Here is a 22,726-nt window from a genome sequence, read left to right on the forward strand (position 1 = left end):
CCTCCGCCGGGCGGGGGAGGCTCCGGGCGAGCCGCGGCACCGCCTCGGCGCGCGGCGCCCTCCGCGCGAGGGAAGAGCTCCGCAGCGCGGCGGCGCCGGGACCGCGGCGCAGCCCCGGGGACAGGGCTCGGCCCGGCGGCGCCGCCGCCCCCGGGACGGACGCGCCCGCGGCAAGATGGGCGCCCTGGCCCTGGCCCTGGGGATTTTCCACTACCTGGGGCTCTACCTGCAGCTCGGCGCCGCCTCCCGGCACCCCCCGTGGGACGCCCCGGCGGCGGGCAGCGGTGAGGCGGCGGCGGCGGCCGGGGCTCGGGAAGGGGGCGGCTGAGCGGCGGGAGCTGCCGGGGCTCGGTGCCCCGCGGGGCTGGCGGCGGGTCGGGGCGGCTCCTGCCCGGGCAGCGGGACGGGTGCGGGGGATCGGGGATCCCGGTCGGGCTCCGCCGCCGAGGGCAGCTCCGTGCCGCGGTCCGTCGAGCCGGCGGCTCGAGGAGCGGGGGGCAGCCGGGGCGAGCTGGGGTTGGGCTCCGCCGCTCCCGTCTCCGGAGCCCGGGGAGCGGCCTCTGCCTTCGCCGCTGGGCTGCCGGATCGGGGGCTCTGCACGGTGCGTCCCGGTTCCTGCAGCCACCCGCACCCCGTATCCGTGAACCTCTCGGTGCGCCTCCCGGTGCCCGCCGCCGTCCGCACCCTGTCTCCGTGTGTCTCACGGTGTCGCCGCCACCACCCGCACCCCGGGTCCGTGAACATCTCCGTGCGCCTCCCGGTGCCGCCGCCCGCCCCGCCGTGCGGTGCCCCACGCCCCGGCAGCGGGGCTCCCCGCCGCCTCCGGCTCCTCCGGTTCACCGTGGTTCGGCGGCTCCGTGCTGCCGAGCCCGCGGGGATCCACCGGGGCTGGGAAGGGGAACATCTTCCTGCATCCTGCACCCTCCGGTGAGGAGCCTGGCGTAGGGGCAGCTCCCTCGTGGGTACGAGAAGGTGACAGGGGACCGAGCCCCCTCCGAGGAGGCTGCTGAGACCCTCCAAGCTCTCTGTGCAGTGACACGGGCGCGTTCAATCTTAGCTACGGGGACACGCTGGGTGCTCGGGTCCCAGCTCTTTCCCCGCCCGGCTCCGGGGCCTCCCGTGTGCGGAGGGACCGAATCTCTGCCCCCAAGAGCCTCGGGGCACACCGGCGCCTCGGGCCATGCCAGGGGGGCAGGTGTGAGGGGTCCCGCAGTTCCTGCTGTCCCGCACCTGCCTGCCCAGGGAAGGGTGATCAGCCTCTGCATGGGGGGCTCACAGCAGGAGAGTTTCCAGACCTGCCAGGCTGGCGTGCCAGATGGAAAGGTGGGTGAAGAGCCTCCATTAGCCACCGCTGCTCCCCACAGAAATTCAGCAATAGGCAAATAAATAGTGAAATGGTCGCTGCGAGGGAGCAGGGAGCCAAGGAGATGAAATATTCTGGGAGGGCGAGTGCACTTTGGAGCCACATTACAGCTTGCTACTCGAGCAGTTCTGCAGCAACTCACTTAATCACAACAGAAACCTTTATTAACGATACTGAAAAGCAGTGAATAAGTGGGTCATGTATAATAAGCCATTTGTGTTCAGTAGGTGAATACCAATTTGATAAAAGCTGTGTGTGCTGAAAACCTGTATAAATCGCTGTTTAGCAGATCGGAGACTGATCATTTCATTACTGGCTGGTGCAGCTTTCCCTCCACGCCACGGGAGTCCAGCAGGTTGGAGATGTGGAGCAGGAGATGTGGGCAGTGGGATGGGTTCAGCTCTGGCTGCTGGGCACGGGCAGGTCCTGCCGGGCTCTGCCCACAGCAGGCAGCGCCCGGAGCTCGCCGCCATCTCTGCCCGGTGCTGGAGGCCTGGAGGAGCCTCCACGGCTCTGCCACGGCCCCGGAGAGTGTTCGCTCTTCCCTTTAACTTGTCCACGCCGGATGCAGCGAGGGAATTGCCGGGAGCAGCCATGAGCATCCCTGGAGCGCGGGCGGCTCCCCCATCCTGCCACCCCACAGTAGGCAGCGGGGTTCTGCTCGCAGAGCAGCCACGGCTCTGGGGAGGGAAAAGTCACAATCAAAGAAAGTCCTTTACCTGCCGCCACAGCAAAGGCTCTGCCTTTGGCCAGGATGGAGCCAGGATGGGCTCCAGCTGCCCCGTGAGAGCATCTGAGCCGCAGGATTCTTCCCACCATCCCTTCCCTACCCACAGTGCTGCCTCTCCCCCTTCTCTCCTCTCCTCAGGCTGGCGCCTTCAATTATTCATGCCCCCCATTGCAGCCTGTGCACGCTGGGTTGCTGCCATCGGCTTTCTGTGCTGGCTGGGAAGCTCCAGCCGCTTTCCCAGCCTGCTGGCTCTGGAGCGGGGCAGGGGAGCCGTGCTGTGAGGAGGAGCAGCCCGGCTCCTTCCCGGCGTGGTGTGCAGGCGACATCCCCTCGCCTCAGCAGAGCCGCGGCTGGAGGCTGGAGGGAGCGCTGCCCCGGCTCCCCAGGGCGCTGCCCTGCTCCGTTCCCGCACACCCCAGTGATTATTCTATCAATTACTTTCATAAACACTTTGCATTCCGCCGGATTTTTGCACACTTCCTGGTGGGAATTCTCCGCGCGATGTGTTTTTCCTGCTGCTGTTCGTGCAGTCATTCAACGCAATTACATCTGACACCTCTCCTCATCAAACGTCTGGGCTTTCTCTTCCCTTGAAGCGGCTGACAGACGACGGGCCAGACACTGGGAATTATTACGTTAGGACAGTGACAGCTAATTTTAATCATAACGTTCCCTGTGAGCGAGGCAGGAATGAACCAAGAGCCGGCACGGCTGCATGAGGTCTGGGGGCTGTGGGCAGCAAGGCAGGGCTGGAGTGAGCTCCTGGAGCGGGCCAGGGAGCTGGAGGCTCTGCACTTCTGCCTCCTTCATCAGGGGCTGCTCCGGGGGCCAGATGGGTGCCCAGGAGGGCACCTGCAGGGCCTTCTCCCCTTCACGGCTCCTATGGGATTTTGTTCATGGTGTGAGTGGGATTTGTGCACCTCGGGACAGACAGCCCTTTCTGGGCCTGTCCTCGACAGCTCAGGCTCTCTCTGAGCTCTGCTGTTCCATGGCTGTTTCCCCTCCTGCAGGGCCCTTTCCTGCCTGGCTGTGCCCTCCCAAAGCTCTGGGTGCCCGGCTGAGCACCGGGGATGTTGGCTGGGCTCGGTTGTGACGGGTGCATTCATGACTTGTGCCGTGTGCTCTGTGTGAAGCTGGGCTGGGATGAGCTCAGCAGTGATGGGGTGGGCAGAGCTGGGCAGGAGGGTGCTGTGTCCATGAGCACCGGGCACTGCCAGCTCTGGGGATGGCACCAGCCCCTGTGTGTGCTGTGGGCAGCTCTCAGCAGCTGCCGGTGCCGGTGGCTCGTGTTCGGGTGCTGGGTGTGAGACCAGGGGGGCTGATCCTGTCTGCCCCATCTCATTCCTATTGATTCCAGCTGAGAATCCTCCCCTGGCTGCTGGGAACCGTCCCCTGGCAGAGAGCAGCACCAGAGCGAGGGGTGGCTGCAGGCTGGCTGCACACACTGCCGGAGCCCCACGGGGAGCTGTCAAAAAAAAGGCCGTTTTAGGGCTTTGCTACTTAAATATCAAATAGCAGCTCTTCCTTGGGCCCCTTGGGAGGGAATTTTCTGAAAACTGTGAGTCCCCAGGAACCAGACAGGAGCAGCAAGTCCCCTTGCATGGACAAAGCTCTGTGTAGCTGGGGCCAGACTGGAGACACTCCCCACTGACCTCGCTCTTGCTGAGGGGCTTAAACATTAGGGGAGTGGGAAGCACTGGGGGCAGGAGCTGGGGCAGCCCAGCACTGTTGGAAATACCTGCAGTTTGCAAGGTTAATTCCTGCTCTCTGGTGAGGTGAGCGCTGGCCTGATCACATTCACTGAGTTAGGTGTGCGGTTTTTTTTTTTTGTTTTTAATTCACATGCTGCAAATTTGAGCTCCTTCTGCTGCTCATATGACAGCAAAGAGGGGCAGAGCAATGGCGCTGCCACCCCCAGCGCGTGGTGGGAGCCTCCCTGCCCCAGCCGCGGCCGCGATGCTCCAGCCCGAGCGTCCCGAGGGAAGGGAGGCGGCTGGAGGAGAGCAGCGCTCGCTGCCAGAGCGCTGTGCCCGCTCACGCCGGGGCCGGGGCCGCCTGCCCTGTGCCAGCGGTGGCGCGGCCGTCACGCCGTGTTTGCGCCGCGCTCCCGCCGCGATGTGCTCGCAGCGCCCCGGGGTCAGCAGCCCTGGCAGGAGGAGAGGATCCACAGCTGCTCCTGGCCGTGGGAAGGGAGGGGAGGGCAGCGAGGCTGCAGCCCGGCCTGTGCAGCGGCCTCTGCCCGCCCTGTCCCCGTGCCTCAGCCGGTGTCCCCGCGGTGGGGACAGTGTGGGTCACCAGGCACTGGGGCAGTGCCCAGCTCTCTCCTGCATCCATCCGGAGGGTTCCCCTGATCCCCCGGGATGGCTCTTTCCCAACAAGGCTGTGCCAAGGGCTGGGGGTCCTGTGGCAGCCAGGAGGGTCCGTCTGTCCCTGGGTGTCCCTGTCCGTGTGCCGGGATGTGTCTCGGGGGCCTTTGTGGCGCTCCTTGTGCCGGGGCTGCGCTGTCCAGCAGCCGCAGGAGCCGCGGGAAGGAGAGGGTGCTGCAGGCGTCATGGATGTCTGTCATGGAGAGGGGACGGTGCCGGAGGGGCTGTGGGTGCCTGGGGACAGTGCCATGGTGGTGCATTCTGTTGGACACATTTGCTTTTCCTGCAGTGGTGCAGCACAAACCCAGCGGGTCAGAGCCGGCCCCACAGCAGGGACACAGGGCAGGGGCTGGATGCACATTCCAGTGGGCAGGAGCAGGAACAGAGGGAGGTTTCAGCTCGCCCAGCTCCTGTCCCTGCCCAGCGTGGGACGGAGCCGGCCCCAGCCCCAGTCCCGCCTGGCATTTGTCACCCCACCCGCCCGGCTGCAGCTCAGTGAGCTGGGGCAGAGAAAAAAGCTTCTGACTCCCGGCTTAGGGGAAAAATCCCTCCCGGAGCAGGAACCCGCTCTGACCGGGTGATTACAGGCATTTGAAGTGACCAATGCATATTTCATTGTCCTTTGGTTCATCTTTACACAACAATTAGCCTGAGTTGGTGCCCATGACGCTGCTCCGGTGTCATCCTTGGTGCCTTGTGGGGGCTGTGGGAGCTGGCACAGCTGAGAAATGGCAGGCAGAGTCCTGCAGGGGCTTTCTGTGCTGTGGGGGGCCTACGGACGAGGCAGGGGGATGGAGCAGGGGTCCGAGGTCATTTCCAGGTCCTCGGGGCAATGCAGGACCTGCTCTTGCCCCAGCACAGCCCCATCCCCGCTGCTGGAGCTCCCTCCCCGTGCAGAGCGTGACCAAGGTGAGGAATGGTGCCCTCAGAGGTCTGCCTCTGGTTTATGAGAGCACCAAGCTGTCCCAGCAGGCATTTTCAATTCTGTTTATCTGTGTTTCCCCATTGAGTTCATTTTATTTCCCCTGATTTTTATTTCCTGGAAGATTTATTGATCCTGGTGTTCTCAGTTTATGACAGGTAGCAGCCCATAAAGCACAGGGAGCAGTGGCCCCCTCCCTCCCTCCCTCCTGCCGTGGGGATGTGGCTCCAGTGTCAGTGGGGGAGAGGGACGGGGCTGGGGTGGGCAGGGACTGGGACACTGTGGGGACAGGGCAGTGGCCAGAGCTGGTGACTTGTCCCTGTTCTCAGGAGCAGTGTCCAGGCAGCCTGGCCAACCCTGTGCAGGGTCCATGCCCATCCTGGGGGCTGCCTGGGGGGACCCTGATCCCACTGGTGTCCCTGTGAGGGGCAAGGCTGGGGGACAATGAGCCACCTCTGTCGAGGTGGGGCCAGCATCCACGGCATCCATCAGGGAGGGCACACGGTGCTGCTGGAGGGCATAGCTGAAAGATGTGTCCCCAGCAAAGGTGATGACCCTGGGTATCCATCTGCAGGATCTATGCTCCTCTGGATGTGCTTGGAGGTGGCTGAGCTCTGGGGTTAATTAGTACATACGCTTCCCAATTAAAGTCACAAAGAAAGAAAGAAGATGTTTGATTCAATCCAGCCTTTCCTCAGCTTATCTGCCAAATTCCCGTCTGTGGGAGCAGATTTTAATTGTGTTCACAGCAATTTGGACCTGGCTGGAGCCCTCAGGTCGTCCCCCTACTCCTGCACTGCTGGAGCTGTGGTGGCTGGGGCTGTGCAGGCTCTGCTGGGCCCACTGGCTTTGGCCATTGCTCCTGCCTGCAGGAATTCTGTGGGGCAAGAGCTGATCCTGGCTGCAGCCAGGGAATGGGTGGGTGAGTGCTGGGAAATGACACAACAGCCTCAGCACCACTCGGAGCACAGAGGAACATTTTGACCCCCCCTGCTCCTCCCACAACCCTCGGTCACCAGAGCTGCTCCCTTGGGGCTCCCTCCACTCCCCAGCACAGAATCCACGTTCTGTGGTGCCAGGTTCTGGATGAGCAGGATGTGGGAACAGCACTGGAACCCCACCAGGACACCCTGCCTTGGCAAACCCCAGCGCTGGGTATTTTCCTCTGTTCCCTGCTGAGATGGATTAAAGGAAAGCGATAAGTGGATGGGATTTCCATGCGTCCAGAGGGACAGGGAGATATTAGAGGTATTAACTTTTTGTCTGGGCTGGTAATAATTGGTTTTCAGAGGGATCAGGGCTGCAGAGAGTGCTGCTCCCGACAGGCTGTGTGTCCCAGAGGGTTCCCCTGGCTCCAGTGGGACCTGCACTGTGGCTGTGAGCCCAGGTGGTGGGTGAGGACAGGAGGCTCAGGGCAGCCTGGGCAGTGCCCGGGGTGTGCAGGGGGCTGGCAGGGCTGTCCCCGTGCTGTGTCACTTAGGTGTCACTGCACCGGTGGTGGCAGCAGCGCCTGCCGTGCCCTGCGCACCGGGGCCGCCTGTGCCGAGGAACAGCCGAGTCTCTCCAGAGGAGATGAAAAGAATTCTAATTACATCTCTGAACAATATTTGTTTTGAGCGAGGAAAGCAAACCATATGGCGTGTGGGAGCCTGTTTGGGGCCGCATTAAGTGAGGATTTGTTTTGCAGTTATGTCCTGATCTGAGTGAGATGCGACCATGCTCTGTTTATTTCCTTCTCCTCAGAGGTGTGGCAGGTCCCTCGCTCCTTCTGGGGCAGGGCTCTGAGGGATGCTGTGGGAGCAGGGGGGCACAGGCTCCTGCTCCTTCCCTTTCCCCCCACTGCTCTTTGCAAAGTGCCTGGGGTGGGGGGCAGGCACCTTTGCTAGGGCTGGTGAGGGGACATGGAGTGGGGAAGAAGCTGGGGATGGCTGGGACCTGCCTGCTCTGCTGTAGGGACTGGGGCTGTTTAGCCAGGGAAGGATCCAGGAGCTCCTGGTGGCCCTGCCCGTGTGTCTGGAGGCATTGTCCCTACCCAGGACAGGGCTGTGTCCCCCAGGCCCCACAGCCCCGGCTCTGTCTCCAGCAGCTCTCTTCACCGAGACCCCGCACGACATGACGGCGCAGGCCGGGGAGGATGTGGAGATGGCGTGCTCCTTCCGCGGCAGCGGCTCCCCCTCCTACTCCCTGGAGATCCAGTGGTGGTACGTCCGCAACCACAAGGACTGGACGGACAAACAGACGTGGGCTTCCAGTCAGGTAATGCCCCTCGTCCTCCTCCTGCAGGCAGCACGGAAAGGCAGAGCCCCCCAGGCAGAGCCCTCAGGCAGAGCCCTTGCCTGCATTTCCCGTGGGGAAGGGCTTTGTTTGCAGCCCCTGTGGGGTTTTGGTGGGACCCCAACCCACAGCAGCACCCCTGGTGCTGAGCAGACCTGCAGAGCAGGGTTTCACCCTCTGCTCTGACAGAGAGCAGCCTTGTGGTGGCAGTTAATGGCTGGTCGGGCTGCTCAATGTCCAGCTGCACTGAGGATGCTCCAGGCACAGCGGGGCTGGGCTGTCCTGCCCGTCCTTCCCAGCCAAGGGAGTGCCTGGCCCATTGCCAGGACCCGTCCCAGGCTGAGGCCTCCTTTTTGTGCTTGTGTTTGTGCCTTTGCCTATCTCATCACCAGCCCATCCCTCGTGGCCCTGCACCCTCCATCCCTCCCTTGTCCCCTGTTTCTCTGTGTCCTGGTCCAGCAAACAGCCTCTCTTTATTTCCCTCTCTGTTCACACAGAGATAAGGGCCAAAGAATGGGAAACAGCTTTGGGGATTTTAATGAGCCTTTATTGTAGTGTCTTTGGCAGGGCTGCTGCTGGTGCTGCCATGAATTGAGAAGGCTTAGGGCAGTGCTGCCAGGATGGGGGGAGCTGCCAGGGGTCGAGGGTGGGCAGGGTCAGGGGTGTTGGAGGCGCTGGGAATGCACAGCCAGGGGCTGCAGGGGCTGGCAGTGATGGGGACAGAGCTCCACAGCAGTGATGCCACAGTGATCCAGGCTCCATCCCCACTCCTGGATCGTGGGGAGCACTTGGAGCTGAGGTGCAGTGGGACCTGTGGGTGAGCAGCCCCTGCTCCCTGGCTGCTCTGCTGCTGCTGGTCCCTCCCATCCCGGGTACCCAGTGTGGCTTCTTCTGCCCTGGGTGCCTGGGTTTGCTGGGACTGGGCAGTCTCTTCTCTCTTTCCCCCTTCTCCCTGTCCCTTCCTCTTTGGGGCAGCCATCCTGGGAGTGGGAAGGGGTCTGGTGGGCCGAGCTGACCATTTCTCTTCCCTCTCTGGTCTCCCCCTCCCCTGCTTTTTCCACAGCTGCAATCATCACCACCAGAGGAGCCTGGGAAAGAGGCGACAAAAATCAGTGTGAGTTTGGGTGATGGTTCTTGCTGGGGGCTCAGCAGGACACCCTGCTGGTCCCAGTGGGAAATCCAGGGTGGGAGACCTGGGTCTGCCTTGGCTCAGTCCTGGGGGTGACTGGGGTGAGGGGTGGCTGCCCTGCTGTCCCTGGTACCGAGAGGCACAGCCTGCACCCTGAGTCTTGTCCAGCATCTGAGTGACATATTAATGCCAGGGATAAAATAATCCAATTGACTCACAGGATTAGCATCCCAAAGCCATTTAGGCTCGTGTGAGCAGAATGAGGAGCCACTAATCAGTAAAATAAAACACTGCTGGCCTTCTGCTGCCAGGTGAGTGCCCCCCTGGCTGTCCCTGTGTTTGGGGGTGCCACAGACACAGAGCAGTGCTGGAAACCTTCCCGCTGTCACCTGGCAGCCTCTGCTGGCACTCCCATTTTCCTTCACTCAGTGAGCAAGGGGGGATGGAGTCGGTCAGGCACCTGTGGCTTCTCAGATGGGTGCCCCCCACACCCAGGATCAGTCTCTCATCCCTGGGGAACCCTTCCCAAGGGAGAGCATCACCTTTCAGTGCCCACCTGCAGGATCAGTGCATGGTTCTCTTGATGGTAACAAACCCCCCTCCAGGGGTCATGTCCCCTTTGATTAATTGACACCCACAATCCATACCCAAATTAAGCAGGTTCCTGCAGGATCTGTTCCTTACCAGGGTGCTGTGGCTCCCTGCCCCACAAGCATCAAAGTCCCAGGATTGCTGCTGGAGCTCTGCCAGACCCTGTCAGCTGAGCTTGGGGGGGTGCTGCTCCCTGCATCCCACCCTGGCCCTGCTCCAGGGTGCACGGAGCCACCCTGGGGCCAGCATTCCCTCTCAGCTCAACCCGTGCATGTTTCAGCATAATTAGGCAGTTAATTGCACGCTGGGATGGAATTGATGGGTGTGCGAGTGTAACCAGGATTTATTTTGAATCATTCGAGGTCTCTGCTGCCTCCTCCAGATCCAGCCAGCAGGGAGAGGCTGGAGCTTCAAACCTCTTTTGTTTGTTGTTATTTCAAATGTCCTTGATCATTAAGTGTTTATGGAATGGAGGAGGTAAATGAGCATGGGTGGTTCTGCTGGAATGTGAGGAGCAGCCACAACAGCAGGGACTGGGAACAAACAGCAGGGCCAAACCGCGAGGGGGGATGTAAATCCCAGGGAGGAGCCACCGTGCCAGGCACCCCTTGGCTGTGTGTCATCCACCAAACACACCTGGTGCTGGAGATGCTCTGCAGGGATGAAGAGCAGTGAAACTTGATGGGTTTGGGTTTATTTTTCCCCCCTTTGAATGCAATGGCACAGCACAGGGCTGAGCTGGGGCTGGGCACAGCAAATCTGCCCATCCTGGACGTGCCAGGGGCTCTGCCCCATTCCCATGGGCACTGAGGGCCATCCCTGCCCTGCCTGTGCTGGCAGAGCCACAGCAGTTATGTGCCATCATAAAATCTCCCCTCCTGAGGCTCAGTGACCTGCTGGGCAGCGGCTCCATGGCCACTGGTGGCACCAGCAAATTGGAGTTTTATTTTATTAGTTCTAAATTTCCCAGCCATTAATTTCAGTGACTCCTGGCTCTCCCAACGAGGTTTTTTTTTTTTTTTTTTTTTTTTTGAAGCTCCTTTCCCATGACAGTCTCAACATCTGGGCACACTTGCACCAGGGCCTGGCACCTCCTGCCCTTGCACATGGCCACTGGGCAGCCCTGAGATGCTCTTTGGGGTGGCCCTGGCTGTGACCTGTGCTCTCAGACTCCCATGGTGTTCAGGGCAGCTGAGTGCAGCAGCCTGTGTGAGCTCATGTCAGTTTGTACGTGCTTGTATGTCCATGTGTGGGCAGGTGTCTTCATGTTCCAGCCCTGGATGCCCCCACAGTGAAGGGACACTGAGGGGTCCTGCTCCCCACGCTGCCTCCTGTGCTGTTTGGGGTGGGTTTAGCCCCTCTCCAGCCCCGTTTCCAAACACCATAAAATCCTCAGCTAACAAATGCAGCGGCGAGTAGAAAAACGGCCTTTGCCATCCAGTGTGATTATAGGGAACAGAGCCAGGGGCCTCGGGGTGGGTTATAAATCTGATTTATTGACCCAGCCCAGAGCAGCCGCGGCTCTGGCTAGTGAGTAAGTCTTAAATTTCATTGGGTGATAAATACTGAGAGCGAATCAATTTGGTAGAAAAGCTAATTAGCCAGCGTGGTTCCGCATCGATCTCCGAGCCCTGCGTGGCCGGGTGCGAGCCAGGGCTTCCATCATCCCGCGGGCCCAGGCTGGGCTGGTCCACACACCAACCTCACCAGCCTCTACCATGGCCTGGCCAGCTGGGGCATGGCGTGGTGTGGTGGCACACGTCGGGGGTGGCACTGACCCCAATGTCTGAGGGGGCAATGGGGAGTCCTGGGGGTCCCTGAGCGCCTGTCTGCCCCAAGGCAGGTGGTGAAGGTGGTCGGCAGCAACATCTCCCACAAGCTGCGGCTGTCGCGGGTGAAGCTGGAGGACGAGGGTACCTACGAGTGCCGGGTGATCGACTCCAGCGACGGCAAGGCGCGGCACCACAAGGTGAAGGCGTACCTGCGGGTGGAGGCGGCGGGGGGCCCGGGGCACCCCCAGGACACCGAGCTGCGGGAGGCGCCGCTGGCAGAGCTCGCAGCGCCGGGCTCAGCGCACGCACACCACCACCAGCACCAGCACAAAGCCGGGAGGGAGCTCAAGAAGCGCTCGGCAGACGCCTCCTGCGTGCTGTAGGTGGGCGCTGCGGGGGGACGCCGGAGCCCCCCTGCGCCCCGGACTCAGCGGGGCCATCGAGGGTCCCGCAGCCCCTGCCAGAGACTGGCCCCAGCCCCCGGCTTGTCCAGCCCCCCTCGCCCCCTCCCTGTCCCCGGGGCCCGGCGGTGCCAGGGCTCGGCGCGGCGCGGGGCCGGACCCGCCGGTGCCACGGCTGCATCCCGGGGCTGTGCCCGGGGCCAGGGCGTGTGCCCACGCGTGGTGTCCCCGTCCCCGGCCTTGTGCGGGCGGTGCCGCGGGCAGTGCTGTGCCCCAGCTCTGTGCCCAGTGGGACCCTCCCTGCCCTCCCCCGTGCTTCGCAGACCCAGCCGCCTGTTCCTGTAGGTTGCCCCTTTTAGTTGCTCGGTTCCAGCCCCACAGTGTGTGTCTAAGTTCCAGCCTCCATCCTACAGCCCGTGTGTATCCCCCCGCCCTGCCCTGCCCCTGCCTGCCCCGCAGCCCCCAGCACGTCAAGGCCTGAGCTCAGCAGAGGAAGGACGGCACGGCACATTGCTGGCACCTCGGGCATCGCTCAGCCAGGCAGCTGCCCGTGCTCCGTGTGTGCCCGGGAAGGCAGACACCTCCTGTGCCATGGGCGCTGGCCCCTCGCACCCATCACTCCTCTCCCCACACATCTCACCCACGATGGGGCGTTCACCCTCCAGCCCCGTCCAGCCCATCCCGCCGCCCGTGCTGCCGTGGCTCCCGGCCCCCTCTGGGTGAAGCATCCCTCCCCTCCAGGCCACAGCAGAGCGCTGCCCCGGAGGGTCCGGCCCGGGGGCTCTTGTGCCGCAGTGCCAACAGCAGAGCCCGTCCCTGCTGTCCCCAGGGGTGACCGCGGCCGCTGGGGCCGGAGCTGCGGGGAGGGAGAGGGGGGCCCGAGCCTCCCCCCGGGTGCTGCTCCCCTGCTGCCCCCCAGCCTGCCACCATCAGACCTGCTGCAGCTAATAAAGCTCTTTAAAGGAAACCTCTGCCGTCTGTACTCTCTGTCTGTGGCACGGCAAGGGGACGGGGCTTTGGCACGGTGTCGGGTAAAGAGGGGCAGAGCTGGGGCGGATGGGGATGGGCATGAGGATGAGGATGGCAATCAACATCATCCCCTGCAGCTGAGAGCTCAGAGCTTTAAAAAGCTGCAGCTGAGAGCTGCTGCCCTGAGAGGTGCAGGTACAGCGAGGTGCCAGGTGAGCTGGGGATGCTCCATGCTGTGGCCAGGGGTGCTGGGTGGGCTGCCAGGTGAAATCCTGGCCATCCAGCCCAGATTTCCAGCCTGGTGGGAGGTGGGGTCCCCAAAGCAGGGTGCTGGCTCTGCCTGTGCAGTGGGAGAACAACTCCCAGCACTGGCAATGCCCAGCCTGGCCCAGCTGCCTGGAGTGCTGCAGCTCCTCTGAAGCTTGCTAATTCCTGGCTCTCCATCATGCTCACCCCTCGCTGTGCTGATGAGGAGGAGAAAGAGCTGGTGGCTCTTTCTGCCAGCAGAGGTGTCAGCCTGTGCTGGGGGCAGGAGCAGGCAGGGGTGGCTGCTGTCTCTGGTCACCTCTGCCACCTGGAGAACTGTGGTCCTGGGGAGCAAAGGGCACAGGAGAAAAACATTCAGGAGCTGCAGGGCAGCAGCTGTAAATAATTGCAGCAAGTTTTTTCTAGCAGTGGTGGCTGTGCCTAGCAATCCCTGGCAGAGCTGTGGGGCTGGGGCTATGCTCAAATTCTCTGTCGGGGAATGGGATTGCTGGGGGAAGAAGAGAGATTGGGATGCATTGGTCACCAGTGCAGCAAAACACGGGACACAGCAGAGGAAAAGGAAGACCCAGGGACACGCTAGGTTGGGCAGGAGGCTGCAAATCACCTCAAACAGGGAATAAACAATTGCTGTGCAGCACAGTGATTTGTAAAACCTGAAGGTGAGCTTTAACAATAACAGGTTTTATTAGAAGAGATTAATTTTGCCGAGTTTATAGGAAATCTTGGGAGCAGGAGTTGAGGAGCAGACCCTGCTGGATCCGTGTGTGTGGCTCAGCAGTGCCAGGGGCTGTGTGGGACTGTGCCCCCAGCACAGTGTGGCAGTCCCCCAGGGTCCTGGCTGGGTTTGTGCATGGAGGAGGAGGCTGGACACTCCTTTCCTTGCTCTCTGATCTCAGAGAGAGTGGCTGGAGTGAGGGGAGCTGGGGGTCCCCAGCCCAGAGTGTTGGGGGCTGCTTGTTGGAGGAGAGTTCTGGTGGGGAAAGCCCAGGGCTTGTGAAGGGGCTGAGCTTAAATGCAAGTCACTGCTGGGGAGGAACCAGCCTCACAAAAATGCCATTTCCACACAGTTCCTCTCCCAGCCATCATCCTGCCTCAGACAAAAGCAATTTACTCAGCCTCCAATAAAGCAAGGGTGATAACGAAGCTGAGAGGAGCTGAGTGGCAGGCAGGACAGCCCCTCCTGCCACCAGCACCCACCTGCTGCCTGGGGCTGTGGGGAAAGTCTCAGGACAGGACTGTGAATCACAGGCTCTGGGTGGGGGTGTCAGCACAGCCAGCTGTGCCAGAGCCCTGCCTGGGTGATGTGCTTGTTCCTGGGCACTGATGGGACAATGCTGCCCTTGAATCCCGTGCCTGTCCTGCAGGAGGGCAAGCCTTGGCATGGGCAGGATGTGCTCTTGGAGTCCCCACCACAGCACAGCTGAGCACAGCGAGACTGGATGCAGCATCTGCACCTAATGGATGAGTTTTGTCAAGTGCTACAACAACCCAGGAAGCTGCACCAGCCCCAAGGGCGCTGGGAAAGCAAAGACAGTATTTCAGCTCCCTGCCTGCCCTGTCAGAGCAGCTCCGAAGGCTCCTTTGTATAGAACCCAACCAGCGTTAAGCACTGAACAGATATTAAAAAAGAGTAAAGCTGACCTGCAGCCCTGTCCTGCTGGATAAAAAGCCACTGACTTGTGTTTTCCCTGGAGAAACAGACAGGAGGAAAGCCTGAATAAAACCAGGGACACAAGGGGAGGTAAGTTCAGCTGAGGGATGTGGCAGCAGAAGCAGTGCCCTTGGGCCCACCAACAGAGACTTGTTTTGGATGTTCACCCAGGATCCCAACAGTGATGCACAAAGCCTGCTCCGTGTCACAATCTATTTATTGCTTTGGCTTTTGTATAACTGAGCTTGCTTCCAAATTTAGTCAAGATCTGCCCTTTTGTTTCACCTGCATAGATGTTCCCCCAGTGTCAGGGGGCAGCCTGCTGCCAGGAGCTGCTCAGAGGAGCTCAGGGATCCGGGAGCAGCTGAGCAAAGCAGAGCCTGTGGACAATGCAGTGAGAGCCTGGGGATGTGGGAGCTGGAGATCAGGGGAGAGGCCCCTCAGCAGGGGCAGGGAGCTGACCCCACAGAGGAGTCATCCTCTGCTCCCTGTACCCCGCTGTCCCCACACTCTGACAAACCATGGCACTGCTGGGGTGCTCACAGCCCCTGTCACCACTGGCACTGCCTGACTATGGCCAGACACAGAGGCTGTACTGGGGCACAGGCAGGTGCTTCATCCAATTCTCCTTGGGGTGGGGGTTAGAAATGGCCTGAGAACCGTGATCTGGGCATGGGAGAAGTCGTAAATCCATCCCAGGTGTAAATCAGGGCTGGCTGATTCCCTACAGAACCTCACAGAGAGTGAGATAGAGAACAGAGCACGTTTGGCCACCTCCATCTGGTCTCAGCAAACTGCAGCTGTGAGAGCAGCCCTGATGCCTCTGAGAGGACACACTGTTCTTGATAGTAACATAGGTGAGGAATTTATTGGAAATGCACTTTAACTTCTGAGATTAACTGCTTTTAAAGAGAACAGGTTTATAGTGCACCCCAAACAAGATTCTCTTCCTGGGAAGGGTAAAGGTCAGAAAAAGCTTTTGCTTTGAGTTGTCAGTCACTGTCCAGCTGAGAATGGGGAGGGATCATCACAGCTGTGAAGAGATCAGAGAGGTGGGGAGGGGGTGCTAAAGGGCACCCCCACCAAGGATCAAGTGTTAGGAAGATGACTCACTCTTCATACTGAAGAATTTGGAACAGATGTGCCGTTTTCTCTGCATATGGTGCTGGCCAGGCACAAGTCAGGAGGAGTCAGGGTCATGTACCGACCTCATCCTCAAACACCCCTTCAAAAAATAAACCCTCAGCCACAGGGACAATGTCTCAGCCAGTGCCCCAGGCTGGGCAGCCCCTCCTCTGCCCCTGAACCATTTGGATCCTCAGTGATGGTGTTCTCCCAGGTGAGCTCCATCCTGGTGGTTCCTGTTTCCATCCCAGCTGCTGTGCAGGTCTGTCAGGAAGGAGCTGCCTGCTGTGTGCTGGAGCTGGGAGCTGTGCCCTCCTGCTGCTGCAGTCTCTGGAGCAGGAGCAGCACGTTGTCCGTGAGCTCATTCCGTGGCCGCCCCATCCCACTGAGATTCACGGGCTGCAGGCTGGCGTGGGGGGGCTCCCAGGGGGGGCAGCACTCCTCACTCAGGAGCAGCCACGTGCTGTCAGGGTCCACCTGCATCAAGTGCAGGAAAACACTGTGGAAAACAGAGGAAAGAAGAGTAAGGACAAAGCCTTGTGGTTGGCACCCAACGGGGTTATTAAGAGCTAAGGAAAGCTTTGGTGCTGTTGGCAACCTCTGGCAGCTGCACAAATTCTGCTCCTTACAGAGGGCAGTGCAGGGGCCCCTGTGCCCAAGAAAGCAGCTCTGTGTCTCACAGCTACTGGCACGTGGGAGAAAAATATTTATGATGCCACACAGGCACTTATGGATATCAAACAAGCAGCTGGTGCAGGACTGACCCAGGCTTGGTGCTGGCACTGTGTGAGCTGCTGCTGGCACAAGCACAAACCTGCCTGTCCCACGTGCTGGGGAGGGGACTGTGGGTGACTGCAGGTGCCATGCATACCTGGGATCTTTTGGACAACAGCTCCTGCAGAGATCTTGGGAGAAGCAGTGTTATTCACCACCCTCTCTGGTTTTCAGGAGTGAGGGAGTTAACCCATCTGGGCTTCTCTGCCTTTCCAGAGGTGGCAAACCCAAGAGTATTTGGGGAGAGCTGCCCAGGCTGGGCCCCAAGGGAAGCTCAATGCTGTATTTGAGGGCTTTTTGCTGAAGTGAGATCTCCCACAGTCCCAAGTCCTTATTAGCTGCCTCCACATTTTTGTCACCTTTCATAGAGCAGGATTTTAAACCAAAACCAAACACAATCTTCATTAACAACACAATGAAGGAAAAGAGGAATCAAAACTTCCTCTGCAGATTTACTGCTGTGTTGATGGTTTTCACTTTACATTTCCATACCTCAGTAAGATGGGATTTGCCTTTCCAGCCTGCCCTTCACACAGGGCTCCAGCTGTGAGCTGCTGGGACACAGCTGCTGCTGAAGAGCAGGAAGCTCAAGGAGTGAAAGAGCAAATGCTGATTTGTGTGACCTACACTTACCCACCCCCTCCTGCCAGCTCTCCCTGCAGCAACCTTTGGGCTTAGCTAGGTCTGTGTCAGGGTTTAATGCACACAAGGTGTACAAGGCTTAACTGGTTTAAACTCTCTGGCTGTGCCATGAACAAAATTAGACTGGAATTTGCAAGGCCTCTTCCTGAATGGTGCTGAGTGCTCTGTGAGCACCAAAGGCACTCAGCACTCATCACACCTATGGTACAGTTTTCCAAGATCCCAGTAAAGCCCAGCCATGCATCCTCAGGTCTCTAAAATCATGGAGCTGTGAGGAGAACAGCTGCCAGCTCAGGTAATGGGAAGAGAAATCAAGTAAGTCTGTCTTTGCTCCCCCAAGAAGAACAGGACTGAACTCTCTCATTACAAGCAAAGATCACTTGCTAAAAAACCCACACAAAATCCAGATCTGACTGCTGTCCAAATTTCTCTTGGAAGAGCTTTCATCCCTGAAGTGAGGTTGCTTCCAATGTAAAGCAGGGAGAAATCCCTTTGAGAAGCTCTCTGAAAAGGGAGTGCAGTGCCATGGGTAAAGTGAAAGAGCACAGAAATGAGATGAAGGTAGGAGAGAGCTCCCTCTCCTTTGCACAATAACCCTGTGGATGTTACTCATGCACAGCCAAAGCTGTTGCTTTTGCCTCTCTGCCATGAACACCTCACCTGTCCCTCAGTGCAAGTCTCTGAACAGCAAGAGGGGAGATGTCACCACTGAAGCTGCTGGCAGTGTCCCCTCCCAAAGGTGCTGGCAGTGCCTATCTGCCTGCTCCAGAGGAACCAGAGGGAATGTGCTCCACTGTGATAGCTGGGCTTGGCAGCAGCTGCCTCAGCAACACCACCTTTTCCTGTGGATTGGCCAATGCAGGTGAGCTCACAGGACTCCTCACTCCTCTGGCTTTGTTCCTGCACCTCTGCTGACAAGTGAGGGGCTGGCAGGGGAGCAAGTGATTTTTGTAACTGCAGTTTCATGCAATACTCAACAGGCAAAAATAGATGCCGGGAAAAAAAGGGTATGGAGCTCTCCCTGCTCCATCCTGGCTCCAGCTCTGCAGACACTGCCCTGCCCGTGCCCTCAGCCTGGCTGTGACAGCAGGAGCCCTCAGCTCTGTGTGCCAGCAAACAGCAGCTCCCAGTGCTTCCCCCCAGTTTCCAATGGGCAGCTGCAGAGATAATCCTTGCTCCTTATGGCTGGGATGGGAGCAGGCAAGGGCAATGAGCTGCTGTGAAGTGAACATGGGAAGAGGGGATATTGTGCAGCAGGCTGCTGATCCCCAGCACACACACAGCTGCAGCTCTCACACTCACAGCACAGACACTCTGCTCTCCAACCCTTCCCAATCAGCTGCTCCAGGGAGAGCGACCCTCAGAGATTATCCAGCCCCTGGAGCACTCACTGCCTCTGGTGCCCATAATGGTTTGGGGCTGTGATTATCCCTGATAGCCTGGAGTGCTCTGCAGCCTAAAGAACAACTTGACTTTTACATTTTCAAACTAACTCTGGGGTAGTTTCCAAGCAACCTGTTTCCATAGCAAAGAATCCTGGGGTTAATCCAAGTTTGTTTTCTGTTGTTGCCTTTTTCTTTTTTTTTTTTTTTTTTTTTTTTTTCTTAAATATCACTTTATTGAATTTTGCCTTGAGCAGGTGGCTGTTCTGGCATGCTTCAATCCAGCCTGGGAGTGACAGCTGACAATGAATACCCAACAAACCCCACAAGCAAACCAGAAGAGGTAAGCTGCATGATCAACTTTGGTATGAAAAAAGCTCCCCAAATACCTTATATTTGTCCCAAGTGTGCTAAACTTATTCTACTAGCACAGAGCAATTTGGCTACTCTGTTGCCTTGTCTTTGCCCAAACTCCAAGCAAAGCTATGGCACAGTGAGCAGGCTGGCAGAAGGACAAGGCTTCCTGGCTTTCCATCCCTGCTGGATGTTTAACTGGATACAGCCCACCGCAGGCTTTGGTAAGAACTGAGGAAATTATTTCAGCATCTTAGGAGGAAAAAAAAAAAAACATTCTTATCCAGACTGCTGACTGAAAGGTCATGGGCTGCAAACGTTTAGTAGGAATTAAGTGTAAATTTCAAAACAGTGACTTGAAACTGAAAGAACGGAAAACTACTTGTCAGTTTTGACAAGGGCCAGTGACAATTTCCTAATCTCTTTTCCTTCAAGGTTTTATTCCCTGAAGTGAAAAGCTTGTCAGGGATGATGCAACTTCATAAATTGAGGAGATGCTCAGATTTACATACTGTGACTTTCAGTTTCCACCATCTCCCCTGGCCTTGCTCCCAGAGCTGGGCCCCTCCCTTGCTCAAGTCTTTCTGGGCACTTCCCCATCCTTGCACAGGCTCATCTTCAATGATGGCAAAGACTTTTCTAGTGCTCCTTGGCATTCCCAAACTCTTCTTCAGTAGGTTTGGTCCCTTTGGTCCCAATTTTGCATTTGGTTTTTGTTTATTGTTTGATTTTTTAAAAAGCTTTGGATAATACTCTCCTGGAATACTCTCAGCAGTCATCTTCTAGTAAAACCCATTGTTATTGTCCCATTTTCTCTTCCTCAGATGTGCTGGAGTTCTTTTTTTTCCCAGCATCTATTTTTGCCTGTTGAGTATTGCATGAAGCTGCAGTTACTAAAATCACTTACTCCCACTGCTTCATCTAATAAAGCTACAGGGTCCCATAAATGGGATTAAGCAGACTCCTTGGGGCATGATAACATCCCTGGATGATAGCCAAACTCCCTTTTTCCTTTTTATTTATTTATTTTTTTTTTTTGTGTGTGTGGCTCAAGCACCTTGGCCAAAACTTCCTGCTCAGCCCTCTGCATGCCTACAGAATCCTCACATAGTCAGTGCATGATTTTTGGAACTACAGCTGACTTTGCAAGTGCTGACCTTGCTCTTGACAGGTCACAACCCATCAGTTGAATAAGAACCCTAAGAGCTGAGCAAAGGCCAGTTAGTATAAATCACCATGGCAAGCTGATTCCAAACATCCTTTTACCTCCTATGATTTCTGCAGTGATAAAGCTGAGTTATGTGACGTACGCTGGCGCTCAGGCTGGGGCTAAGATTAGTTCTGGTCTATCTGTTTTTAGAAGCATTTAAAATGCAGAATTTCTCATGTATCAGGCTGATAACACTGCCCTTGCTTAGATGGAAAGGCCCTTATGTGTGACAGCCTGTGTCAGCTTGCAGGATTACTTTCAGACACATGGAGAGCAAGAAGAGCCAGAACTTAGAGGAATGTGGTTTTCAGCAGCTGGAGAACAGAAATGGAAGGGTGGCTGAGAAGTGATTCTTACCCTGATACTGGAGCTGATTGTTATGGTCCAAGCTAATTTTGACTTTTCCAGGCTGAAACCTCATATCAGGGAAATACAGTCAAAAGTGAGTGTGATACAATGAACTCTGGTACACTCAGGCTTCAAGACCAGGGATCAAAAAATTAAACCAAATAGAAACCTACAAATGCTGCCATGTCTGTAGTGTCAGGCCAGGCATGATGCATGCCTCAGTGCATACATGTGTCTGGTCAATGGAGTTAAACAGGAGACAGCAAGGGCTTCCAGGAGCAGCTTGGATCACATATGTGATGTATGGTGCATCAAAAGCATGGGGGGAGGAGCAAAACATATGGCATTTTCCCCTTAAAGTCTAATAAAAGTAACACACAGGAGAAAAATGTTACTTGCCCTGAACTTTGCTGCCCTTTTGCTCTAACAAGTGAGCTCACTTCAGCATACAGCTTCCAACAGGGCTCATTTCATATTCCCCCTACCCCTGCTGTTGGGGGGAAATTGCACAGCTTCTCAAGCTGCTTGGTTAATGATTTAAAAGCTTCAGATTCCAAATATCTAGATAAACCCTGGTGTTCTGCTTTTCATCCAGCATTGCTTGCACAGACTGAGGCTTTATTGCATTAAGGGGATGCACTCCCACAGCATAGAGCCCCTCTGCAGAACAAATGCTGCTGGAGCCTGCTGTGCTGCTGTGAAAGCCTCCAAGGTAAAAATAAACCTGCTCCCATCCGTGCAGAGAGACAAACAAAGGAATGCTCCAGCTCGGGAGAGCTGAGCCTCTGAACTGCTGCCCAGCCACACAAAGCCCTTCACACCCCGCACCCCCGGGAGCCTGGGCTTTATCAAAGGGAACGGATGGGCTGCACTTCCCTTTGCTTCCCTTTCCAGCAGCCTGCCCTGGAAATCCGACACCGCAGAGCCTGCTGCTCTCCCCTCCCCTCGGGGGAGGGCAGGGCAGGCCACACAGCAAGGGGGCTGGCTGGTTTTCACCCCCATCCTTCAGCAGAGGGGCTTCCTGATTTATGTCCCATGTTCTGTACCTGCACTCGTTTTGTCTCCTGAAATTCCCCAGCTTTGGTTCCAGGTGACAACATATGACAACAGTGATTTCTTATCCTGACAGCAGAACATGCTGAGCTGGATTTTATACACCAAGCAGCAAAGTATGTCTGTCAACACTTCCTAGAGCTGGAGTGTGTTCACCTACACTGTCTTTGCTCTTTTAGACTCTCCCAGCCTCCTCAAGAGCAACACTGGTGCCAAGACTGACAGCTTCCCAAATAAACTCTGGTCCGCCTGGCAGAGCCTGCGCTGGAGCCCAGGGCAAATGGAAGGATAACAAAAGGAGATCCCCCAGCCTGCAGAAGGCATTAAGTGATAAAACACAAGGGAATGCCTGGCACATCCTCTTCCATAGTTGCCTTCCCTCTGCAGTTTGATGCCACCAGTGGGCCAAAAGCATCAGGTATTTGGTGAGGAAAAAGCAAGTAGCACATCTTCCCCTCTATCCCCAAATGCACTGCAAGGTCACTTGTAATGTCTGTGCAAGCTGACAAGTGACCTCTCTAACTCATTTTGGGGAGTGATACTTCACCACAGAAATCTTCCATGAGAGGCCCTGTTGTACAGGACTTGAATGTACTGGAAGGTGGAACAAGAAAGGTGCAAAAGGACTGGGATCACCGTGCTCCCTCTGTCCCCACTGTTTGTACACCCAACACACCTGCATTTAAGAGACATTACCTCTGGGCAGCTTCTTGCAGTTTCACAGGTTGCTTGGCACTGAGGTAAATCAGGCAGGCCTCTGCCACTTTATTCAGGTCACTCTCGCCTGCAGCAATGGAACAGGAAAGAAGGGTAGGAGGTGACCTCCTCAGCAGCTGCTGCCTAATGGAATCAGCTCCAAATTGGCAGCAGAGGCTTCAGAGCCTTTGAGCTGTCTGACCCAGAGCTCTTCTGACCTTGCCTTTTAAGCATCTTGCTGCAAAGCCAGGAAAGCAATCAAGGGCACTGAGAGGAAAAGAGCAACTAGCCAGCAAACCTTCTCCCTCATCAAAGCCAGTTCCAGAAATTTCACTTGGGGAGAATTTCAGAGTTTCATTCAACAGAAGACTGTGATGTGCTGGATTTAAAGGGTCCCCCAGAGATAAGCCCACAATAGAACCAGTCAAACTAGCCAGAAGTCTTTTCTGGGCTCCAGTTTGTCCAGTAAAACAAAGTGTGGCCCAACAGCAATGCATACAAATGTTCTGCACCCTCTTCTCATCCACAAGTGGGATGAGCAGTCACATTTTGCATGTGGTGGGAACCTTCTCTCCCATTTGTCTCCTGGGGAGAAAAGTGCCCAGCACCTCTTTAGAGAGCTCCCAAAGAGAACAGATTCAGGCTAGAGAAGATCAGGAAATCAATTCTGGGCAGCAGGAGGAGAAGCAGCAAATAGAGAGGAGACA

General features: G+C 57.2%; 2 protein-coding genes across 4 annotated transcripts in view; one reads left to right on the top strand and one right to left on the bottom strand.

Moving 5' to 3' along the window:
* Positions 1 to 12,515, top strand: VSTM2L (V-set and transmembrane domain containing 2 like). Of its 3 annotated transcripts, none has more exons than XM_074553521.1 (4): positions 1 to 284; positions 7,465 to 7,637; positions 8,719 to 8,769; positions 11,219 to 12,515. In XM_074553521.1, exons 1-4 carry the CDS (start codon positions 176 to 178, stop codon positions 11,528 to 11,530), a joined length of 645 nt encoding a protein of 214 aa, XP_074409622.1. In that variant the 5' UTR covers positions 1 to 175; the 3' UTR covers positions 11,531 to 12,515. The 3 variants fall into 3 exon arrangements, with proteins under 3 accessions (XP_074409622.1, XP_074409623.1, XP_074409624.1); XM_074553522.1 differs by having other exon boundaries at positions 4 to 284; positions 7,468 to 7,637; XM_074553523.1 differs by lacking the exon at positions 1 to 284 and adding an exon at positions 6,449 to 6,629 and having other exon boundaries at positions 7,468 to 7,637.
* TTI1 (TELO2 interacting protein 1) overlaps positions 11,219 to 22,726 on the bottom strand; it is an 18,181-nt gene continuing 6,673 nt past the window's right edge. Inside the window, exons 6-7 of the mRNA XM_014270079.3 lie at positions 22,020 to 22,107; positions 11,219 to 16,059 (exon numbers count right to left, since the gene is read on the bottom strand). Of these exons, the coding sequence (XP_014125554.2) occupies positions 15,828 to 16,059; positions 22,020 to 22,107 (320 nt within the window). The 3' untranslated portion in view covers positions 11,219 to 15,827. The remainder of the gene's footprint in view (positions 16,060 to 22,019; positions 22,108 to 22,726) is intronic.

The sequence above is a fragment of the Zonotrichia albicollis genome, chromosome 17, assembly GCF_047830755.1.
Source record: "Zonotrichia albicollis isolate bZonAlb1 chromosome 17, bZonAlb1.hap1, whole genome shotgun sequence".
Taxonomy (NCBI): Eukaryota; Metazoa; Chordata; class Aves; order Passeriformes; family Passerellidae; genus Zonotrichia; species Zonotrichia albicollis.

Excerpts from the sequence above, each read along its gene's own strand:
- VSTM2L (XM_074553521.1), top strand. The coding sequence starts at position 176 with ATGGGCGCCCTGGCCCTGGCCCTGGGGATTTTCCACTACCTGGGGCTC. Across the intron at positions 285-7,464 it reads CGCCCCGGCGGCGGGCAGCG|CAGCTCTCTTCACCGAGACC; the intron begins GTGAGGCGGCGG and ends CTCTGTCTCCAG. Across the intron at positions 8,770-11,218 it reads AAGAGGCGACAAAAATCAGT|GTGGTGAAGGTGGTCGGCAG; the intron begins GTGAGTTTGGGT and ends GCCCCAAGGCAG.